The sequence below is a fragment of the Buteo buteo genome, chromosome 5 (assembly GCF_964188355.1).
Source record: "Buteo buteo chromosome 5, bButBut1.hap1.1, whole genome shotgun sequence".
Lineage (NCBI taxonomy): Eukaryota > Metazoa > Chordata > Aves > Accipitriformes > Accipitridae > Buteo > Buteo buteo.
In genome coordinates, this window is record NC_134175.1 from 9,591,055 (window position 1) to 9,610,417 (window position 19,363).

At 56.2% G+C, this 19,363-nt stretch overlaps 1 protein-coding gene across 3 annotated transcripts in view; it reads left to right on the plus strand.

Moving 5' to 3' along the window:
* Positions 1-666: 666 nt before the first annotated feature.
* The window catches only part of EPHB2 (EPH receptor B2), a 137,967-nt gene continuing 119,270 nt past the window's right edge, over positions 667-19,363 (plus strand). For 2 of the 3 annotated variants that reach the window (XM_075027725.1, XM_075027726.1), the window contains exon 1: positions 668-854. In XM_075027725.1, coding sequence (XP_074883826.1) covers positions 770-854 — 85 coding nt within the window. In that variant the 5' untranslated portion in view covers positions 668-769. Of the gene's footprint in view, positions 855-19,363 lie in introns of all 3 variants that reach the window. The other variant, XM_075027724.1, reaches the window with a different exon arrangement.

Genomic DNA, 19,363 nt, shown 5'->3' on the forward strand with positions numbered 1-19,363 from the left:
TCAGGGCTGCCCGGAGCCTGCCAGCAACAAGCCACGGATTTTTCCCAACTCCCTGTTTTGTTGGTTTGCTTTTTTTTTTTTTTGTCCTGCTGGACACGTCCCTGGGCCCTGCCCGCAGCCCGCGCCCTCCTCCACCGCCTTCGCCCCCCCCTCCCCGCCGCCCTCCCCGGGACACCCCCCGCCCGCCCCAGCGGTGGGGCGAGGGCCAGGCGGGCGCACCCCCGGCCGGAGGGATGCTGGGGCCGGCGCGGGGCGGCGGGCGGTGGGAAAGGCGGAGGCGGGGGCATCCCTCCGGGAACCCCCCCCTCCGCCCCCGCCCCTCTCCCCGGTTTTCGCGGCGCGCAGTCAACCCCGGCGAGGAAGATTTGGGCTGAAATCACGGCTTTCTCTGGATGATCGACAGCTCCGGGAGAAACCATCGGCGGGCGGGGGGAGCCGCCGCCCGCCGCCCGCCCGCCGCCCCCCGCCGCGCCGCCGGCCCCCCGCCGCCCCCCGCCCCGCCGCCGCCCGCCCGCCGCCGCCGCCCGCCGCCCGCCGCCCCCGCCGGCAGCGCGGCGCCCCGGGGCGGGGCGGGCGGCGCGGGGCGCTCCCCCGCGCGGCGGCGGCGGTGGCTCGGCCCGGCCGCGGCGGCGGGGCCGGCGGTGCGCTCCGTGCCCGCGGCCGTGCCCGCGCCGGCGGCGGCCCCAGCGAGGGGGCTCGGCTCTGCGCTCCGCCGCCGCCGCCGCCGCTCCCCCGCCGCCTCCATGGAGCGCCGGCCGCGCCGCCTCTGATGTCCGGCCCGGCGCGCACCATGGGGCCGCTGTGGCTCTGCTGCCTGCCCCTCGCCCTGCTGCCCCTGCTCGCCGCCGTGGAAGGTAAGGGGGGGCCCGCGGGGGGGCGGGGGCCCTTCTGGGGCAGGGCGAGCCCCTCTCCGGGCTTTATTTTCGGGGGGCTTTTCTCCCTTTTTCCGTCTGGGGGGGGGTGGCACTCGGTCCCCTCCCCTCCCCCCCCCTCCCCGCCGCACCCCCTCCGCAGCGCCGGAGGGGAGGCGAAGTTTTGGGGAAGTGCTGCCCCGGCTGGAGGTGTTGCCGCCGGAGCCCGGTGCGGAGCTGGGGGCCTCTCGCGTGTCGTCGTCCGTGTGTCCGTCCCCCCCCCCACCCCCGCCCCCTGCCCCGTCCCCAGACCCTCCCGATCCCCGCGTTGCCCTTCTCTCCGCCATCCCTTCGCCAAGGTGGGCATCCCTCGCCGGCACCCTGCTCCCCCCCCCCCCGCCGCAGGTCCCCCGGTGCCGGTTGGGTACCGCGGAGCCTCTCTCCTAGGGATGCCCGGGCATTGCCACGCCGTGCCCGCTGCCGGCTGCTGGGAGAGGCTTCGGGGCGCACCTCAACAAGGCCTTGCCGGCATCCTGGAGCTCATGGCCGGCTCCCCGTTGGTGGCGTGGCTTTCCCGGCGTCCCCGGGAGGAGCTGGGCTCCCCGCCGAGTTCCCCCCCGGTTCTCAGACAAAGCAGAGCCCGGCGGCAGGTGGGAAAGCTCCTGCGGGGCTGGTTGTGCGGGGAAGGTGCTGGGCGGGAGCCCGGTGGGGGAGTCTTAGGCAAGGGGGAGACCCTTCGTCCTGCTCCCAAACCCATCTCGGCCATGCCTGCCTCCCTCCAGCCCACCCGCTGCACGGGCGCCCCGGGAAGCGCCGGAGAACTGGGCCGGGCAGGGGTGAGAGCAAGGTGGCGGACCGAAAAAGCGGCTCATCCTGGGAGCAGCGCGGTCCGCGGGCTGCCCATCCCGGGAGGGCCGTGTCCGAGGTGGTGAGGGGCCGGGTGGCTCTGCTGTCCCCCCCGGCTTCGCTGGGCCGGCTGGGCGGCCGCTGCCGGCCTTGGGCGTGGAGGCGCCGGGCGGTGGGAGCTGCATGGACGGTGTTTGTCTGGAACATAGATGAGGCACCATTTATTAAGTTGGAGTTTTGGGAGATGACTCATGTGTTGGCCAGCTATACATCGTGATATTTACAATATGGGAGCTTGGCATAAATAGGACTATTTACGTTGCAGTGGAGAGCGCTAGCCAGCTCTGCTATTCAAATGAGCCCAGTATGTTTTTAATTATGGGGGGGGGAGGGTTGGGGTGATGAGCGTGTTTGTGGGAGCATACGTGTCCACGTGGGACGTCTGGCCTGATCAGCTGGCGGCGTTGACACTTACAATGGGGTTTGTGCTTGGCCAGCGGGGCCCGAGCGGGCTCGGCCGTGCAGAGCCGACGCTGCTGACTATGGCAAGGGAGGGAGCCAGGCGCCTCGTGCAGGGGCAAGGTGACATCTCCACCCTGCCCTGCCCTTCCCGCACCTTGAGGGGAGCTGCCGGGTGGTGCTGAGGGATCAGTGACTGGCTCCCGGGGCTCTTGCACGCTTGAAGACGTGGGTGACCTTCCCACTGTCACGGCGGCAGCAGCGGGGACTGGATGCCTGAGCGCCTGGGCTCATCCCAAGGGATGGGGAAGATAGGTCTGGGGATGCAGGGGTGGCCAGCGCTGGCGGAGGGTCTCGCCCACCCGAGGTGATCACCGTAAGGTGTGCTCCTCCGTGGATGGGGATGCTCCCAGGAAGATGGTCAACAGGGGCCCTGCACGATGCTTCCAGCGACCGTCGCCGTCTGGAGCTGAACGTGTTGGTTTGGGTTCGGTGGGGTTCCCCCCGCGCCCCTGCTGTTGCCTCCTGTGTGTTTCGGGGTTGCGATGGTGGCTCGCGGTGCCGGTGCAGGCAACCAGCTGCCGTGTCCCGGCCTTTCCCTCCTTGCAAAGGCTTCTGGAGAGCTGGCAAGGCAAAAGCGTGCGGGATGCAGCTCCCCGGTCGCGCCTCTGCTCCTTCCTCCCCTTTGGGAGCTGCCTCTTCCCGGGGCTCCCTGGGATGCTTGGACGCAGCTTCCATCTGCGCCTCCGGGTGCTCTGGACCCCGTCGGTGCGGGCAGACTGACCCAAGAGCAGCTGCTGGCTGAGGAGGTGGTGGCTGGAGCCCACCACATCCCCCTGGCCACCGGGCACCTCCGTGGTGGTGATGCCCTCCGCGCTGCCATCAGCAGCTCCGGCAAATTCCCAGGGCCAAAATGGGGGCAAAAAAGGCTCGTTCAGGGGAATAACGTGTTATGGTTATTTGCCCAGGGATCCTGCCTCTTGAGTCCTGTTTTCAGCTCTGCTACAGAGCTTTTCTGTAATGCTGGTAATTTCACTTGTCTCCTCTGTGCCTCAGTTTTCCTAATTACAAGGCGTAAAATAATACAAGCGTCTTTCCCAAGGGAGCCGCGAGGTTTTGTTAATGAACATGACAAAGTGCTTTGGGATCCGTGGTTGAAAGCGCAGCCTTAGTCAGTGTGCCTGTGTGTGTGGTGTTTATTTATCTACATGCTTTATATTTCTCTGTACGCTATATATTCACTTGCATTTAACAAACCTTAATTAGAAACAAAGCCGATAGGGAAGGAAATATAAACAGGAGTGTGCATGAAAATTGGAAGTTGATTACTCACTGGCCAGCAGAATGCATGTCTTGGGCTCGGGAGGAAAGGCTGTTTGGTTAAAACTGGCTCTGTTAAAAGGAAATGTGAAAAGAACATAAAACATAAATCAATATGGAAAACAGGGAGGTGGATGACAACGTACATAAAGCAGAGGTTAAGAATTGCATACAGTTGTTAAGGCGGTTGCAAGGTAACGTATCTGCAGCTGAGAAAGTTCAGGCTTATAAAAGGAAAGTTTTTTTTGTGTGTTTTTTTTTAAAAAAACAAAACCAGAAAGTCAAGAACAAAGGAGTCCTGGAAGGGTCTGGATCCCGCACCGGTTGGTAACAGTGCCGCTATCACTAACGGCTCCTCTTTGTATTCCTGCTGGCATATGCTGCACGTGTATCTGGAGTACTGATACTTCCGAGGTATTTTTGGGGAGAGCTGGGAAGGGCACTTAGGTATTTTAAAATCAACAGCCCGGCTAACTCGTGTGCGAGGAGGCGGGGGTGGGGGGGGAACCTGAAGGCGCTCTTCACCCCGTTGGAATTAACTTTTCATAAACCTTGAGGTGCTGGCAAGTTTCCCGAGGGCTGGAGGAGAGCCAGCCGTGTGCCAAAAAATGCGAAAGAAGAAACGAGATGGCCCTAATATCTGTGAGGGTGCAGGCAGCCCGGGAGCCGGCAGCGTGGAGGCAGCGACGGGCTCTGATGGGCGAGGGAGAATCGCCTGGCACGAGTCTTGCTGGGACGCGGCATCGCGGGCGAGGGGACTCGATGTTGAGCGTCCTTCTGTGCCAGGCGGTCGCGATCCTGAGTCCAGCCTTGGGCTTGGAGACGGGTGCTGGGACGGGAGGGCTCTGTTCTCTCCCGGGGTGGGCATCCCCGGGGCACGCCGTGGCTGAGGTGCTGGACACGAACACCCGTGCCCATCCTCTGAGTCAGCTGGAGACAGGACCTTTGCTGTCCTACATAGTTAATAATGTATTATAACGTACACAATATACGTTACGCATTTATTATATTGCATACATGTACGTAAGATACAGTATATTGTATTTTACGTATGCTATAACATATTTTATTGTTAAAATATAGTCACCTCTCTTGACACATGATCGTGACACTGCTGAGCACCTCCGCAGCCTCCCCCAGGCCCAGGGCAGTGCGGGGGGATGCCGGGGAACACAGGGCTTGGTCTGTGCCTCATTGTGTCCGGCTTTGTGGTCTCAGTGGAGGAAGAATTTAGCCATCCCACTGAGGTTACGAGTCGTGCCAGAGCAGTTGCTTTGACCTCGGTGCTCCAGGGAGGTGGTGTGTGCCTGGGGTGTGCCAGGACCGTCGGAGCTGCGGGACCATCCCGGTGAGCCCGGCACACGCCACTGGTGACAGAGCAGCAGGTGCAGGGAAAAACAGAGGATCTGTCAAGAAGCCGATCCACCCCATGTGTTTGAACTCCAGATCTGCAAATGCTGTCCTGAGTCCAGGCTGGAAACGATTTTTTGACAAATGGGACTGAGGTGCGGAGCAGAGACCGTGGTTTCGGGTCGGTCGTGTGCTGCCTGTCTCCCTGTTGCTGCCTCCCCTCTCCAGCCCTGTTTCCTGCATTAATTTTTGATGAGGTGCGTTCCTTGCACCCGCCTGCCCTTTGCATTACCGGGGCAGAGGCAGGGAAAACTCCTTTTGGAGACCAAATAAATTGGTGCCTGATTTAAACGTCCGTGTAGCTGCCATTGCCACTCTGCTCCTCTGCTTTACCCGGGCGGGAGCAGCAGTTGCTCCCGATCCCTGCTGTATTTCCAGATACTCTGGGTGATAAAAGCTGAGGGAGCAGATGCTGGAGGGAGATGCCAAGAGGATGGAGCTGTAGGGGACAAGGGCTTGGAGCCGCGTGGCCACCGATGTCCCCCAGCTCCTTGTGACACCCTACAGAGGGATCTGTGGGCGCCAAGGGGACATAACGTGGCTGTGGGGGTGCTGCCAAGGGGTTTCGGAGCTGTCGCCCAAGGATGGGTGCAGCAGTCCCCTTTGCAGATGGGCTAAGGATCTGCCTGCACTGGTCAGTGGCCGTCTGTGTATACATACCTGAGCTGGCTGTGAAGAGGGGTGGGCACCAGCGGGGCTGCGAAACCCGCCTGAGGAGCTGGGTAGATGCTGGATGCTGAGATACCTCCTGAGGCCCGAGTGCTTTTGTGCGAGTAATGCTTGAGCTGTGATCAACGAGAGTCCGAGCCCACCGCCGCTGCCCCTACACGCGCCTGCTGCCAACAGACCGACCCTGCTGAGATGGGCGCGTGCGCGTGGGTCTGTCCGGGAGCTTCCCATCCTGCAGAAAGTCCTTTTTTACCAAGAAAGACCCCCCCCATCGGCTCCCATCCTGCAGAAAGTCCTTTTTTACCAAGAAAGACCCCTCCCCGTCGGCTCCCATCCTGGTTTGCAATCCCTCCCAAACCTGGCTTCTGGTTTGCAGAGACGCCGGAGCGAAGCGTGGCTGCCCGTCGGATCGCGTTGGGATGGGGGTAGCGGGGAGATCCTCGGAGGCAAAAGTTCAGCCGTTAGATAAGAGGGTAACGTCAGGGCCTCCTGCGATAAGGTGCTGACGTGCGGTGCGGGCGGGAGGGAGAGGCAGCGCCTGGCGGGGGGAATCAGGAGGGGGCTCTGCCCTGGCTGGTACCCAGCGATGCGGGGAGCACGGGGGGGTATCACTGGGGACGCTGGAAGCGGGCAGGGACCCCTCAGAGGCTGGGAGGTGGCAGCTAAGAGGGTGTGAGGAAGGAGAGGTGGCCCGGAGGGGGTGTGCAGCGATATATCGATACCGACTTTATATCAATATCGGGTGTTTCGGGAACGTGCTGGATGGATGGTGATTTGCGCCAGGGCGCAGGCACAGGGGTGGCTGTGTGGGGTGTGCCGGCCCTCCCGCTGTGCAAAGCAGGGTGAAGGCGAAGCAGTAAGTGAGGATGATGCCATGCCGTCCGCCCCTCTCTGAATTTCTGTGCTTGGGGATGAAGGGAGCAGCGTTAGGTCTCTGCTACCCCTCTTGACGCGACTTGCAGCACCGGTTGCCAAACGTTCAGGGAGATGAAACGGGCCACGAGGGCAGAAAGCACAGCTGTAATTGCGGATGGTCCCTGCCTCCGTAAATGTCACATAGGGGCGTTATTCAGAAATTATAGTTTTAGTGACTGTGAGTAATCGCAGCTCTTTGGAGAGCCCACGAGAGGAGGATCTCTTGATTTAGACCCGAGCATCACGTGCAATGTGGTGCGAGGCATGGGGCTGGCTCTGTGGAAGCAGGTTCAGTCTCCCGGGTGGCACAAGAAGGGGCTGGTGAGCTCCAAAAGTTGGTGAAGCTTTATCAGTCAGTCTAATAAACTATGTTCTTTCCACCTTACCTCTCTTAGAGGCAGACCATCGCATCCGTAAAATGACCAGCCCTTAAAAATACTACACGGTAACATTTTGTAAGTAAGGCAAAATGAGGGATCTAGCCAAAGGGAGCAGGTAAAATAGTGAAATACTTGCACGTGATGTAGGAAATGATATTAAAGCTCAGAATAAACACACATGTCCGTTTAATGTATGGGTTTTAAAAAAAAAATAAAAAAATCTTGATTAAATGGCAAATTGAAGGAGGTCACCAGAGGTAAAGAGATGTTCTTCAGAAAGTATCTAAAAGGGGAAAATAGAAAAAAATCAGAAACTGAGGTGTGGTGAATGTAAAACCGTCTATGGCAGGCTGAGAGGAGTTTGAAAAATAACTTGTGAGAAGAAATGAATTATCCCTCCAAGTTGCCCCTCAACAAATGAGAATTGGGAGGTTAAACCCAACCAGGATGGAACACTTGGGGAGATGGGGAACGACTTCAGTGTCCCCCCAAATGGCTGTGGCCAAGGGGACTCCTGCCAAGGAGCTTTCCTTCCCAGGGCAGGGCTGCGAGACTGCCCTGAAGTCGTGGCAGAAGAACTTATATTTTAAAACAAATTGGTAAAATGAATATTTGGGCCAGAGCAAATGGGACGAGCATCCTTTAAGAAGAGCTCCCTGGGTGATCCAGGAGACTCCAGAACAGTAATTTTAGAGGAAGGGCTCTCTTATGGATTAAAATCTGCTTAAAGAGGGGGAAACAAAGAGTCAGTTTTCCTACTGGATGGGGGTCAGCGTGAGGCTCGCGCTGTGCGACGTATTTATAAACGCACTAGAAAGGGGTGGGAACTCGAAGGCAAGAAAGTTTGCAGATTATACAAAATTATTCAGGATGATAAAAACAACAGTTGTCTTTAAAATATAGTAAAAGGATCTCATGACACTGGATAACCAGGCTATAAAGTGGCAGATTAAATGTAGTCAGTGATGAATGAAAAGGGATTCACATGGAAAAAATTACCCTAAACCCATGCATACACAGTGGCAGTCTTTAAATTACTTATTAGCATTTTAAGAAAGAGATCTTAAAGTCATTGTGGATGGCTCTTTGAAAGCATCAACTCAGAACTGGGAAAGGCTGGGAAAGGAGGGCGAAGATGCTTGTACAGGAGAGGTACAGGGGCGGGGGGGCTTCACGAGAGATGCAGCTTGCGGTGGGGGGGGCACAGCGGTGCATCGGACCGTGGGAGGTGTGAAGAAGAGGGTGATGAAGGGGTGACGATTCATGATTTTATATTTTTTCACTCGCTTTTGAGTTCTCAGGCAGCAGGTGTAAAACCAAGGGCGATGGAGGGTTGGAAGCAGGGGTGCGTTGGGCACGGCGAAGCCCACCCCTGCCCGTCCTTGGTACCAGGGGCATCGGGAAGCCCTTGATGCTGGGCTGCAGAAAGTGGGGTACTTTCTGTACCTCCCCCCCGGGTGTCCCCCTGGTACACTGCTGGAGGTGGGAGGGAAACCAGGAATCCCTTTGGCTCAGCCTCCTGCGGTGGATGTGGTATTTGAGGTCTGTCCCAAAGGCTAAGGCGTCTTCTCCAGGCTCTGATGCCGGATGCCCACGCGCAGTGGGGGCCCCGACGCCTGCCAGCTCCCAGCTTGGCTTTCAAGACCATCTGCGGCTTCCAAGGCAAAGTGCCGGGGGTGTCCGCATCGCTCCGGGTGCTCGTCACCTCGGCCGTGATGGTGGACCCTACGGGTGCGGAAACACCTTCCAGCCTTATGCAGGCTCTGGATTTTGGGAGGGTGGCCGGACAAGGGTAAGGTCCCCTGGAAAATGCCTGTTGGCGCATGCCTTTGCCCTCCTTGGCGTTTCGGAGGGTGAGAGAATCTAGTTGGAGCTGGGGGAGGAGGAAAGGAGCTACCCGCAGCCCGGGGTTCATCCGGAGGAGGCAAAGGCTGGGTTTAGGGGAGGCGCTCGGCCCCTCGCCCGCCGGCCGAGCGGGTCGGGGGGTGGCGAGGGCGGCCGAGCGTGTGAACGTCCCCACGGCGGAGGGGACGCCTTGAGCCGCGTGGGCTCGTGCTCAAAAGGCCAGACAAAGGGAACAATGGGCTCCGCGGCTGGGCTCCTGGGCAGCCTGCGGCTGGCTGCTGAGCCCCCGGCGTGGGAGGGGAGGGGGAAGCGGCTGGGCTGGCCGCAAAGGGCTCGGTTCCCCTCTGCTCCCACCCAGGCTTTGGGGGCCGCTGGGACACCCGGTCGTCAGCGGCCTGAAGGACGAACCGCGTCCCAGGCGATGGTTATCGCGCGGCGAGCGGCTCGCTGCCTGCGCCCGGCTGGGACGGGCTTATCCGGGGTCCGTCTGTGGGGCAGCAGGCTGAAACAAGTCCCGCTCCGTGGGAAGTGTTGCTCCAGGTCCCAAAAGACGTCCCCGAAGTGTTTGGGGCCCTGCCAGAGCCTGGTGAGCTCTGGTTGCGCGTCCCCACCGTGGCTTGCGGGGACCCTTGTTGGGGGAGGCTGTTGCAGCACTTCTCCGCTGCTGGGAGGCAGAGGCAGGGGAGAGCCAGGGAGGATGAGGAGGGTCAAACAGGGGCTGGACCCTCCGGACCCTCTGTCCAGACCCTCTGTGAGCCTGGACAACTTCAGCAGAGGGATGCAGGACCCCTGGTGCCCAGGGGTCATGAGAGGCTGTGTACGAGAAGTATCCCGTGTGCCGTGGTGTGGCAATACAGGTTCTTCCTATCCCAGAGTTTCTCAGGGCAAGGGAGGACTGATTGGAGCACTCCGTCTTGGAGCAGGGGACAGGGAGTCCTTGGATGCTCTTCAGTCTCCAGAGGAGATCCTGCTTTTCTGAGCCTCCCAGGAGGCCACTCGTTCCTGCGGGGTGCCCACTGAACACGAGTGCTTTGGCTTGGCTTGCTCGCCGAGACTAGAGGGTTGGGCATAATGTGTCTGAGGGCAAACTGGGCAGGAACAGGCTGCTCGGATGCCTCCAGGTGTGTTGTTGCTTTCACCCAAGAGACTGGTGCGTGTGTCCTACCAGGACCTGTATCTGCCTGCATCCGCTGTTCAGTGCCCCCAGGCACGGGCCGGTGGCCGTGGCTGGTGAGGTAGCTGGCAGCGTCCTCCCCTGCTGCTGCTTCCCATCACTCTGCAGCTCATTCTCCCGGGGTACGGACAAGGTGCTGCCTCCGCGAGTCTGGCTTCGAGCCTTTCTCGCACGAGGTGCACCTCGTTCTTGCAAGCTCAGCTTTTTGTACGGCCGGCGTTTGAGCTGTTAGGTAGGGGTGATGGCACTCACCGGTGTGACCCAGGAAGAGGGCTTGGTCCTCGGACACACCTGGGGACACTGCCTTTATCCCAATCTACCACCTATTCTGAGGATGTGCCTGAAGAAGCTGTTTGTGGTCACGAATAAGAGCCAGGAGTGCTCTGGACTGACAAATACACGCGCAGCGGGTTTGAGGCAAGGTACGGTAGAAAGTCTGCTGAAGATCAGGGTCGGGCCGGCGAAACGAGTTGGGTGCAGCAGCGGGGAGGTTGAAGAAGCCCTGGGCCGTCACGGAGAGGTTTGCGCGGTGGCGAGCGGCTGTGAGCTGGCTGGGCAGCTGCCCCAGCCGGTGCACGCCACGTGCTTGGGTGCGAGATGGGCTGGAGCACATGAGGGGTCACATCTCGCCGTGCAGAGGTTACAGTCGCGTTTCATGATTTGCTTTGCTCGTAATCCTGTTTCCAGGCTCCACAACTGCAACTCGGAAACCTTTACGGTGAGCCTCACTTAATAAATCTTTGCCTTGTTTTACTTTTAAGCCTGTCTGGTATCAGGGGACAAAGCGAGCAGGAAAAATGCGTGAACTGGGGGCAGCGCAGATAAAATAAAACAAGGTGTACGAGCTGGCTGGAGTGCTTTGCTTGCAGGGAGGGGGGCCGGCCAGGCTGCAGAGAGTTAATTGTGGCATGCCAGCTTTGGGGAAAGCGTTTCCTGCAGATCTCTCCTGCAGGATCCCCGTCACCTCCAAGGTTGCTTGCGGAATGCCCTTGCAGGTGGCTGAGGGCTGGTTTTGTGTGCTCGTCCCCAGCCTTTGTATGCATGCCCCGGCGCGCAAGCTGCCCGTGTGCACGCTGGGAGAGCACCTGCGTGTTAAATGCGAGCAGGCACGTGCCTTCCTTGCTGCTCTGGCGTAGAAACGGACACAGCTCCGGGAGGGAAAACAAGCCGGTGGTGTGGTTTTTGTTGTCTTTCCCTCAGGAGCGGAGAGCAGCCGGTGCCTGGATGTGGGGAATGGCTGGTGGAAGGGTATTAATTGCCCGGTGCTGGAGCATGCCGAGGGGTGGGATGGAGATGTCTGCCCCTCGGAGCTTGCTCCTGCCTGGCACGGGGTGTGATGATGTGGCAGCGAGGCCGGGGGTCGAGGCAGGCAGAGCAGAGTAGCCCCCCCAGGGACAGTTTCCAGCCAGGTTGGGCAAATGCATTCCTCGGACAGAGCCTGGAGCCGCCCTGTCCATGCCAAAACTGGGACAAAGCCCCGCTCCTTTTACCTGCCTTGCAGAGGGATGGATAGTCCCTGTGTAACAAGGACCCTCCTGGGCTTCTCCCATCCTTGGCGCATGTTAGCACCGTTCTGGAGGCTCGGAAAGGATGAACACAGAAGTGTGCATGATGCTGTGTGGAAATCCCTTGACGGCAGACACGTAGCAGTGCAGTGGGGTGCTGGAGCGGGCTGGAGGAGGCGGCTGTGCCAGCTGCTCTGGAGGGGAAGGGGTGCCCAGCACCTCCGGGACTTGTCCCCGTTTGTCTGCTCTACCTTTGGGGAACCTCAAAGAGAGTCCTCAGACAGATGCAGAGCAGTCGGGAGCAGGGCAGGCACAGGAAAGGTGCTAATTAGGATGTTGGCAGCATTAGTAGGGGTTGGTGTCTGGCTAGTGGGAAGTGTTGAACAGGCAGTGCAAGGTCTGCTCTGTGTCGCGCTCGGTGTAAATCTCCAGGCAGCAGGCAGCTAGCAAGTCTGCGGGTGGGATGAGGCCAGCTCAGGTGTGTGATGGAGTGTCCTGGGGTAGGTGGGTGCTGCTTTGAGTCCACCCGTGGCAGCTGGGTGATGATCGTGATATGGCTTTGTCACGGGGCGGGGGGGTAGATCTGCTCTGAGCATCACCTGGTGATGGGGAGATGCCTGCTTCGGGTGGCTGCACTGCTGCTGCACAGAGCCAGTGCCTGATACACCTGATTTTCTCCCCCTCCTTTTGGCTCTCTACCTTTCTTTTTCCAAAGCTGTAGGCAAGATGGAGAGCGGAGAAGTTGCTAACGATGCTTTTTTTTTTTTTGGTCTGATGTCAAACTCTTGTGCCTTCAGATTGAATAGCTGCCACGAGATTTTGCTGTGACTGACACCTGTTCTGGCTAGAGAGCGACAGCTTTTGATAAACACAGATCCCCTGGAAACGCTGAATTTACTGGCAGCTGCTCCCATTTGTCGTCTGGTCTCTGTTCCTGGATTTGGCTAAACCTTGCACCACTCCAGGAGGTTGCCGGTGCTCCTCCTTGGGTCGAGCAGTGCCTGGGGAGGTCTCCTGGGCTCCACTGCTTTATGGCAAGTCACAGGACAGGCAGAAGGAGGAGGCACATGCAAGTAAGGCTTTGCCAGGGAGCGCATCCAGGCTGGTCCCTCTGGGCCAAGCCCTGGGGCTGAGCAAGTGTCTGTCCCCATCCTGGTGGGACACGGCTCACGGGTGTGCATGTGTGGGGCACGTGGGCATGTGCCAAAAGCTGGATGAGCCGGGTCGTCCCTGGCGTTCGCTTTCATCCCTCGGCATTGCAGAAGCCCATCCTTGCTGATCTGCAGGGCTGAGGGTGAAGTACAACCTTTCCGGGCTGGGTCCCGCAGCACTGCTTTGCTGGTCCCAGTTTGCGTATGTTTCTCTGTAGGAAAAGGTGGGGCTGCAGGGGGGGAGCTTTGAATTTTGGACTGGACAGTGAGGGATGCCTAGGGGATACTGCCAGGGGCTGCGGTAGGTTTGGGAGTGGCACGTTTGGGGACCAACAGGAGGGACTGGTGGAGCCCTCACGTCCCCGTGGTGTGCTGGATGGGGTGGCAGGGGCTGCCCATATGGCTTTGTGCTGGGGGAAGCGAAGCAGGTCACCCTCAAGGAGAAGTCTTGCCCTGTAATTTGGGTGGCCTAAATATGACCTGAGCTCCCGCTTGTGGGTGCTGAGCCCTTGGAAAGCTGACTCGGCATTTTACCGTGCGTTTGGGAGGTCCTCGGTGTGTGGGCTACAGAGGGAAAAGGGAAAAAAAAAAAAAAAGGGATTTGCGAGGTCAGCCCTGGGTGTGTCGTCCACCAGCCTCAAATTGCTCAGTGGCCAGAGGGGTGGAGAAGGGCTTGGCCCCTGCTGTGGGTCTCCCGGGGGTGCCAGCAGCTCATCGAGCCTTGGTGGGATGCCCACCCTGTAGTGCTTCCATCAGGGTGCCCATCACCCTGTGCATGGTGCATCGGGGTCTGTGCTACACGTGCTGGAAGAAGAAACCCCATGGGTGGACGGGCTCAGGTGGTAGCACCTGAAAGGACTGCGGGGTCTCCTTTCCTTCGGCGGCAGGAATGTGTTGTACGCTTGCGCAGGACTAAAATAAAACTGCTGGGAAAGTCCCATCCCAGTTAAAAAGCCCAGCTGTGCACTGAGGGACACTGCCTCTCCTGGCTGCTGTGGCTGGGGATGCTCAAGGCAGGGTTTCTGAGGTGGTGGTGTCTTTTATCTGATGCAGAAGAAGGGTTTGAAGTCAGTGGTAGGTTCTTGTGCTCGTTGTGCTCCAGAGCTTTAACTCTGAGAGGCCACCTCGCCTGGCCATGGGCTAACGTAAGTGTTGGGAGCCCACCTGGAATGGGTGTGTGGTGGCCACGAAGGAGACGATGCATCATGCCAGGGAGTATCATGAGGGTGACCAGACAAACTGATGGATGAGTCAACAAAGCCAAAAAAAAAAAAAAAAAAGCCTTGGTTCTGTTCCAATTCTATAACAATAAATGAAACAAACATCATGTTCAAATTGCCTGAAGAAATCCCACCCAGCAGCGGGGCTGAGGGAGACCCTGCCAGTTCGACATTGAGCGGTCCCGCTCCAAGGATGCACATCCCATGTACAGTCCCCATCGATGCGTTGCACCAGAGGCGGTTCCTGCCCCACACCCCCCACTCTTTTCCACTTTCCAGCTAAGCTGAGGGTCTGGAGGAGAGGCTTGGCTTTACTGCACAAGCCTGTCCTCCAATGTGAGTTTGCTGTGACCCTGTGCCAAGCCTGGGCTTGGAGAAAACAGCTTTTCCAATAGCTCCCCCTCCAAATCTTTATTTCCTTCTCACACAGTCAAATAAGAGCACCCTGGGGGTGGTTTGTCCCAGGTGGGCATGGTTTCCTGGGTCAACCTCTGCTTGAGCCAAGTGGAGGTGTTTGGATGTCCTCCCCCCGGAGGCTGGTTCCTGGGAGGGCTTTGCCCATGCTGGGGACCACGGTCTCTGCTCCAGGTATGGAGTGGCAGCCTGGTAGAGACTGGGGACACACAACTTGGATCATCTCAGTTTAGTGAGGTTGGCTCAAAATCGAGTGTTTTAACAGCTCAGAAAATGTTGCTGTGGGATTTATCCAGTGTCTTAGGAGGGTGGTGGATGGTCCTATGCTGGTCCTGGTACTGCTTCTAGGAGAGAAGGACGTTGAAGCCCACTGAAAGCTGAAAGCGCATCTTTGCAAGAGTGGTTGCATCTCCTGCACCCAGCTTCTGGGACCCAAAAACAGTCCTGGAGGGGTGGTTATCCTTTGCCCTGCTCTGGACTGCAGCAGGGGTAAATATTCGCTAGAGATCAGTGCAGCGACTGCCAAGTTGCTTTTATTTTGGTCTCTGGAGATAGCGAGGCCCATTGGAGGTGTGAGTGGGGATGGCCCACGGCAGGGCTCGCCGGCCTTTAATGCTTGGAATAGTTTTGCCGCTTGCATTAGCAGGGCTCTGGCGGAGATGAGACTTGCTGGTCTCCATGGTTTTATGTGCCATGGGACTGTGCCAACAGTTTAATCACAGCTGAACCCTCATAGAACAGCATAAAAAATGTTGTAGTTGGGATTAGGTTACCCATCCTTCCTATAAAAGACTCTATAAACAGTCCATCAAGCCCAAGCATTCCTCTGTTGGCTGTGAGGTCCTTTGCTCTTAATGGGTCTGGCATTTGCTTTGACTAACTCTTTTTTTGGGGGGGGAGGGCACTGCTTTAAAGAAGCCCCCAAAGGATGGCTTTTCTGCTTGCATTAATGGGGGAACCCAACTGGGCTGGCTTGGCAGAGGCGGTGTTGGATGTCAGAGGATTTGGCTGGGGAGGCAGGGGGTAAGAGGCAGCCGTGACAAGCCCAGAAGGCACTGACAACAGCAGCTGCTCCCTCCTCATTGCTGAGGGCTTTTTCTGTATGGATTTGCCGTTTGCTGGGGTGCTAGAGAGTTTTCCCTGACCTTGGGGCAGGCAAGGACCTGGGGACTCTTCCTCTTGCATCTCCCAGCACATCTCCGACCTGTCTTGTCTCTGCTGCAGCTTGAGCAAGTTCCCAAAAGCTGTTGAAAATCCTAAAGCTCGGGCTGGGCACCAACTGGTCTCTTTTCGATCTATGGGTATGCTCCCACCTTCACCCTCACCTTCATGTGTGATGCCTGCCATAGAAGAGCTCCTGGTTTAATACCATCTGTGGGACTTTCTTGGGGTGCTTTGAGTTCTGTTGTTCACCCTTTGGGGAGCCACGGGGCAGGGAACGGATGGATGCGGGTGGTGCTGAGGATGTTGCTTGTCCTGGCTGCTGCATCCTTGAGGCAAGTCTGTGCACATCTCAGTTGTGTCTTGGTGCAGTTCATCTATGGGACCTCATAGATGCTCCTGCCTGGGACAGTCATCTCTCCTGGAATCGTAAACCCATGGTTATGCTCCTGCTCTCCTAGCAATGCAGGGGAAGGAAGAGCAAAGTCATCATTTGTTTGCGCACCCAGACTTAGCCCAAATCCTCCTGGCTCCAAGGAGGTCCCGGCTGTGATGGCAGTCCTCTCAGGGACACCTGCCTGCTTGGAAGAGGACTGAAGCCGTCCCGTTGTTTCACGCACAGCGAACGTCTGTTTGGTGGGAAAAGCATCCGTGCTGCGGTGCCAGAGCCAGGCGCAGGGGGCGATCCCTGATCGGTGCCACCATGGCACTGGGACCATCTGGAGTTTTTGCTGGCTGATGCTCGCATCTGCTGAGCCACACCAGCTCAAGGGGCGTTTGCTGGAGGAGACCATGCTTTCCAGTGCTTTTCCTAGCAGAGTTTAATTTATTTTAAGGGTTGTGGCCCCCTCCCCCCCCCCAGCTTTCTTTTGAAGATGATTTGGTCAATTTAATCACCAGCACAAAAGTGGGGTTTCTAATGTAAGCTGTTAGCAAGACCCCCTCCCTTAGTATCCTGCAGAGGGCAATTCAGTCCACCTGCCTGGGATGGCTGTTTTAGATCATCTGGCTTGTCCTCGGAGGCCCTTTTCTCTTTGTCACTACTATCTGTAGAAAATTAACAACTGCATTAAAGTGGAAGCATTATTTTTTCATATGGCAAACGCCAAGGGAGGTGAATCCTATATCCTTTACCTGAGGATGCTCTGCGAGCCTGGAAGAGCATTAGATACCTCAGCATCGGTTTACTTCATCCCTCCCCATTGTGCTGACTGTAAGACAAAAATGAACCTGGGGCTGGTTCCTGCAGAGCCCACTGAGGTCCAATGCTGGGAACTATTACTTGGAATCTGCCAGCTAATCAGCTTTTAATCCCTTGAGCATGCTTTTGGCGATACGGAGTTGTACGCCCAGGCAACGGCTGGGCTGTCACTGGCACGGCTGGCTCTGCTCCCCCGTGCTGCTGTCACGCCTCCTGGTTTCGGTAGTCAGAAAGCCTCCTGCCTCGTACACAGTTACTCTCACCAATCAAACTTGTAATCTCAGTGAAGAATGAAATCAGATTTGTTTGACAAGACCTGTTTCCTGTAGAAGTATGTTGACTGGTGCTAATTATACTCCTGTTCTTTAATTCTTTATGATTTGAATTACATCAGCATTTTCATTATTTTCCCAGAAGTGTTTTCAGACTGAGCAAGACCTTGAATGCCCACAATTTCATCGTGTTATAATCCTAGTGCATCTACTAAACGTGATCCTTCTTCTGCACTGAGATGCTTCTGCATTAGTGTCTTCAAGCACTTACCAGCTTTCTTCTTCTCCCAGGCATCCCCTCGTGGGCTCTTGCTCGCTAGTTCTTGAACTCTGTTGAGTCTGTCACTGTGAAATATGTTTGATTTTCTTAGTTCTCCCCCTCCCCATCCCAGTCCCTGAAGTGTTACGAGCTCTGATACTTCTCAGTCAGAAGTTGTCCCCTGCCTCGTGCTCTCCACTGGATGGTGCGGCTCACGGATCTGCACCATCTTTTCCTCAGGGTGCTGTTGCAAGTGATAAAGATCTTTTTAAAGTCTCCTCCTGCCTTCCGAAGTGCTCTGGCCTCATCTCTCTCCCCCTTGGCAAAGGAGATGGGGATACTCTCTGGAAACACGGTACTGGAAAGAGTTATGTAGGTTTGCTCCACTGCCCAGTTACTCATGCAAACATTGACCAGTACTGGAACCAGGCTGTGGAGCTTTCTTGTGGTTTTCTTCCAATTTGATGTTAATGGCTAGTCCCAGAATTTGATTTTTCAACCTGTTGTGGAGGTGTCGTACAGGAATTTCATGTGGCCATGGTTCCTTGGGCTTGTTTATCAAAACATCATAATGAAAAGCCCAGAAATGAAGATAAATGATGGCTGTGGCTTCTCCCACCTCCACGAGGCCGTTGGCCATGTAGAAAAGAGCCAAGTTGTTTGGTCACCGCATGGTCTTGAAGCATCTGTTCCAGCTGTGGCCAAAGCCTTAGTTATTTGCTAGATGCTTGCAAATGGTGTGTGTGATTTTTAAGAGAATTACAGCCAGGCGGTCCCTGGGTCGTTAGTTATGTATGAGCTAAGGAATCCTGCATTACTAACGGGAGGAAGCAGCCCTGTCCTCCTGAGGGCTATGGAATTAACATCCTACTTTCCTAATAAAGACACAGACTGGCTGACCATGGCCATCCTTCACAAACTGTTAAAAAGAACTGCAGCAAGGGAAGCTCTGATTGCATGTAGGGCAAAAAAAACAACCCCCAAAACAAAAACCAGCCCCCAGAAATTGCCGTGAAAATGGTGCAGAGGCAAAGCAGGGCCCAGAAAGGTGATGGGATCTCCAGATCTCCGTTCCTGGGCATTATCAATGCTTTTTTCCATGTTTCTGTGAATTTTAACATTTTTACTTAGCATTTTGTCTATGTGCTTAAAAGAAGAACACCACCATAACTTTTTCTTGCCTTCAGCCATGCCAGACATGGCTTTTCCATAGGTTTCCTGTATTTGCTTCACTTCATGCCAGTCACAATAAAATACGAGTTGCTCATTTACTCTCCTTCCATTTCTCATGTATTGCCCTTGTATGTGTGGTCGTCACCAGCGCTTTGTTACTCTGAGGTTGGTTTTGGATAAAGCTGTTATCTTCCTAGCCTGTCAAATTGTAGCCTTTAAATTAAAAAAAAAAAAAAAAAAGTTGTTTAAACTTTTCTTTGAGTCATAGAATCATAGAATGGTTTGGGTTGGAAGGGACCGCCCAAAATCATCTTGTCCAAAACCCCTCTGATTTTCATTTGTACTTTTCACTCCTGTTTCCTGGTTGACTCTGCTTGTGAATTTTCTGAGATTTGGGAAATTAATGGATTTGGAGCAATGGGCAAAGCCATTTCAGGTTTGGCCTGTCCTCCCTTTGGCCAACACAGGCTGTGATCATCAGTGCTGGGGCAATTGCATGCTTCCAGTCCAGTGATTCAGTCCTCTTTCTGTGTCATTATGAGGTCTGAAATTGTAGACCTCGGGGTCTTCAATGCACTTTATACATTAAAATTATATAATGAGCCTGTCCTCGCCGATCACAGGTTATGATATAGCATAACAATGACAGATATTGACAGGTACAAGGCACCAGTGTTTCCAGGCAGTGTGAGAAGCAGAAATCTGGTGGTGAGAGCTGGGTCATTTGTGTCCATCACGTGTTGGCTTTCCATCACATGTGTCATTGCACCATTTCATACTCTGAGCATGTTTCTGATTTATATCGATGAGCCTGCTGTTAGACCAGGGAGACCCTACCTTACTCATGCCTTGCCATCTTTGTGCATCTGTGGGATTTTTGCTCCAAAACACAATAAAGAGAAAGCAATGCTATTTTTCCCCCCCACCAAATAAGTTATAATACTAGAGAGATGGGCACCTTGGAGTAGGCAGAAGGGGTTGTGTTGTCAGTGGGATGGGGTGGCTCCTAGTTCCCTTGGATGGTTAAAATGGAGATGGGTCTGGATGATGTATGAGAGTATTTCCCAGCCTGTGTTTCCAGCCAACCTTCCTGGGGACAAAATTCAGAGCTGTGTCTTGTAGCTCCACTTGCCAGAAG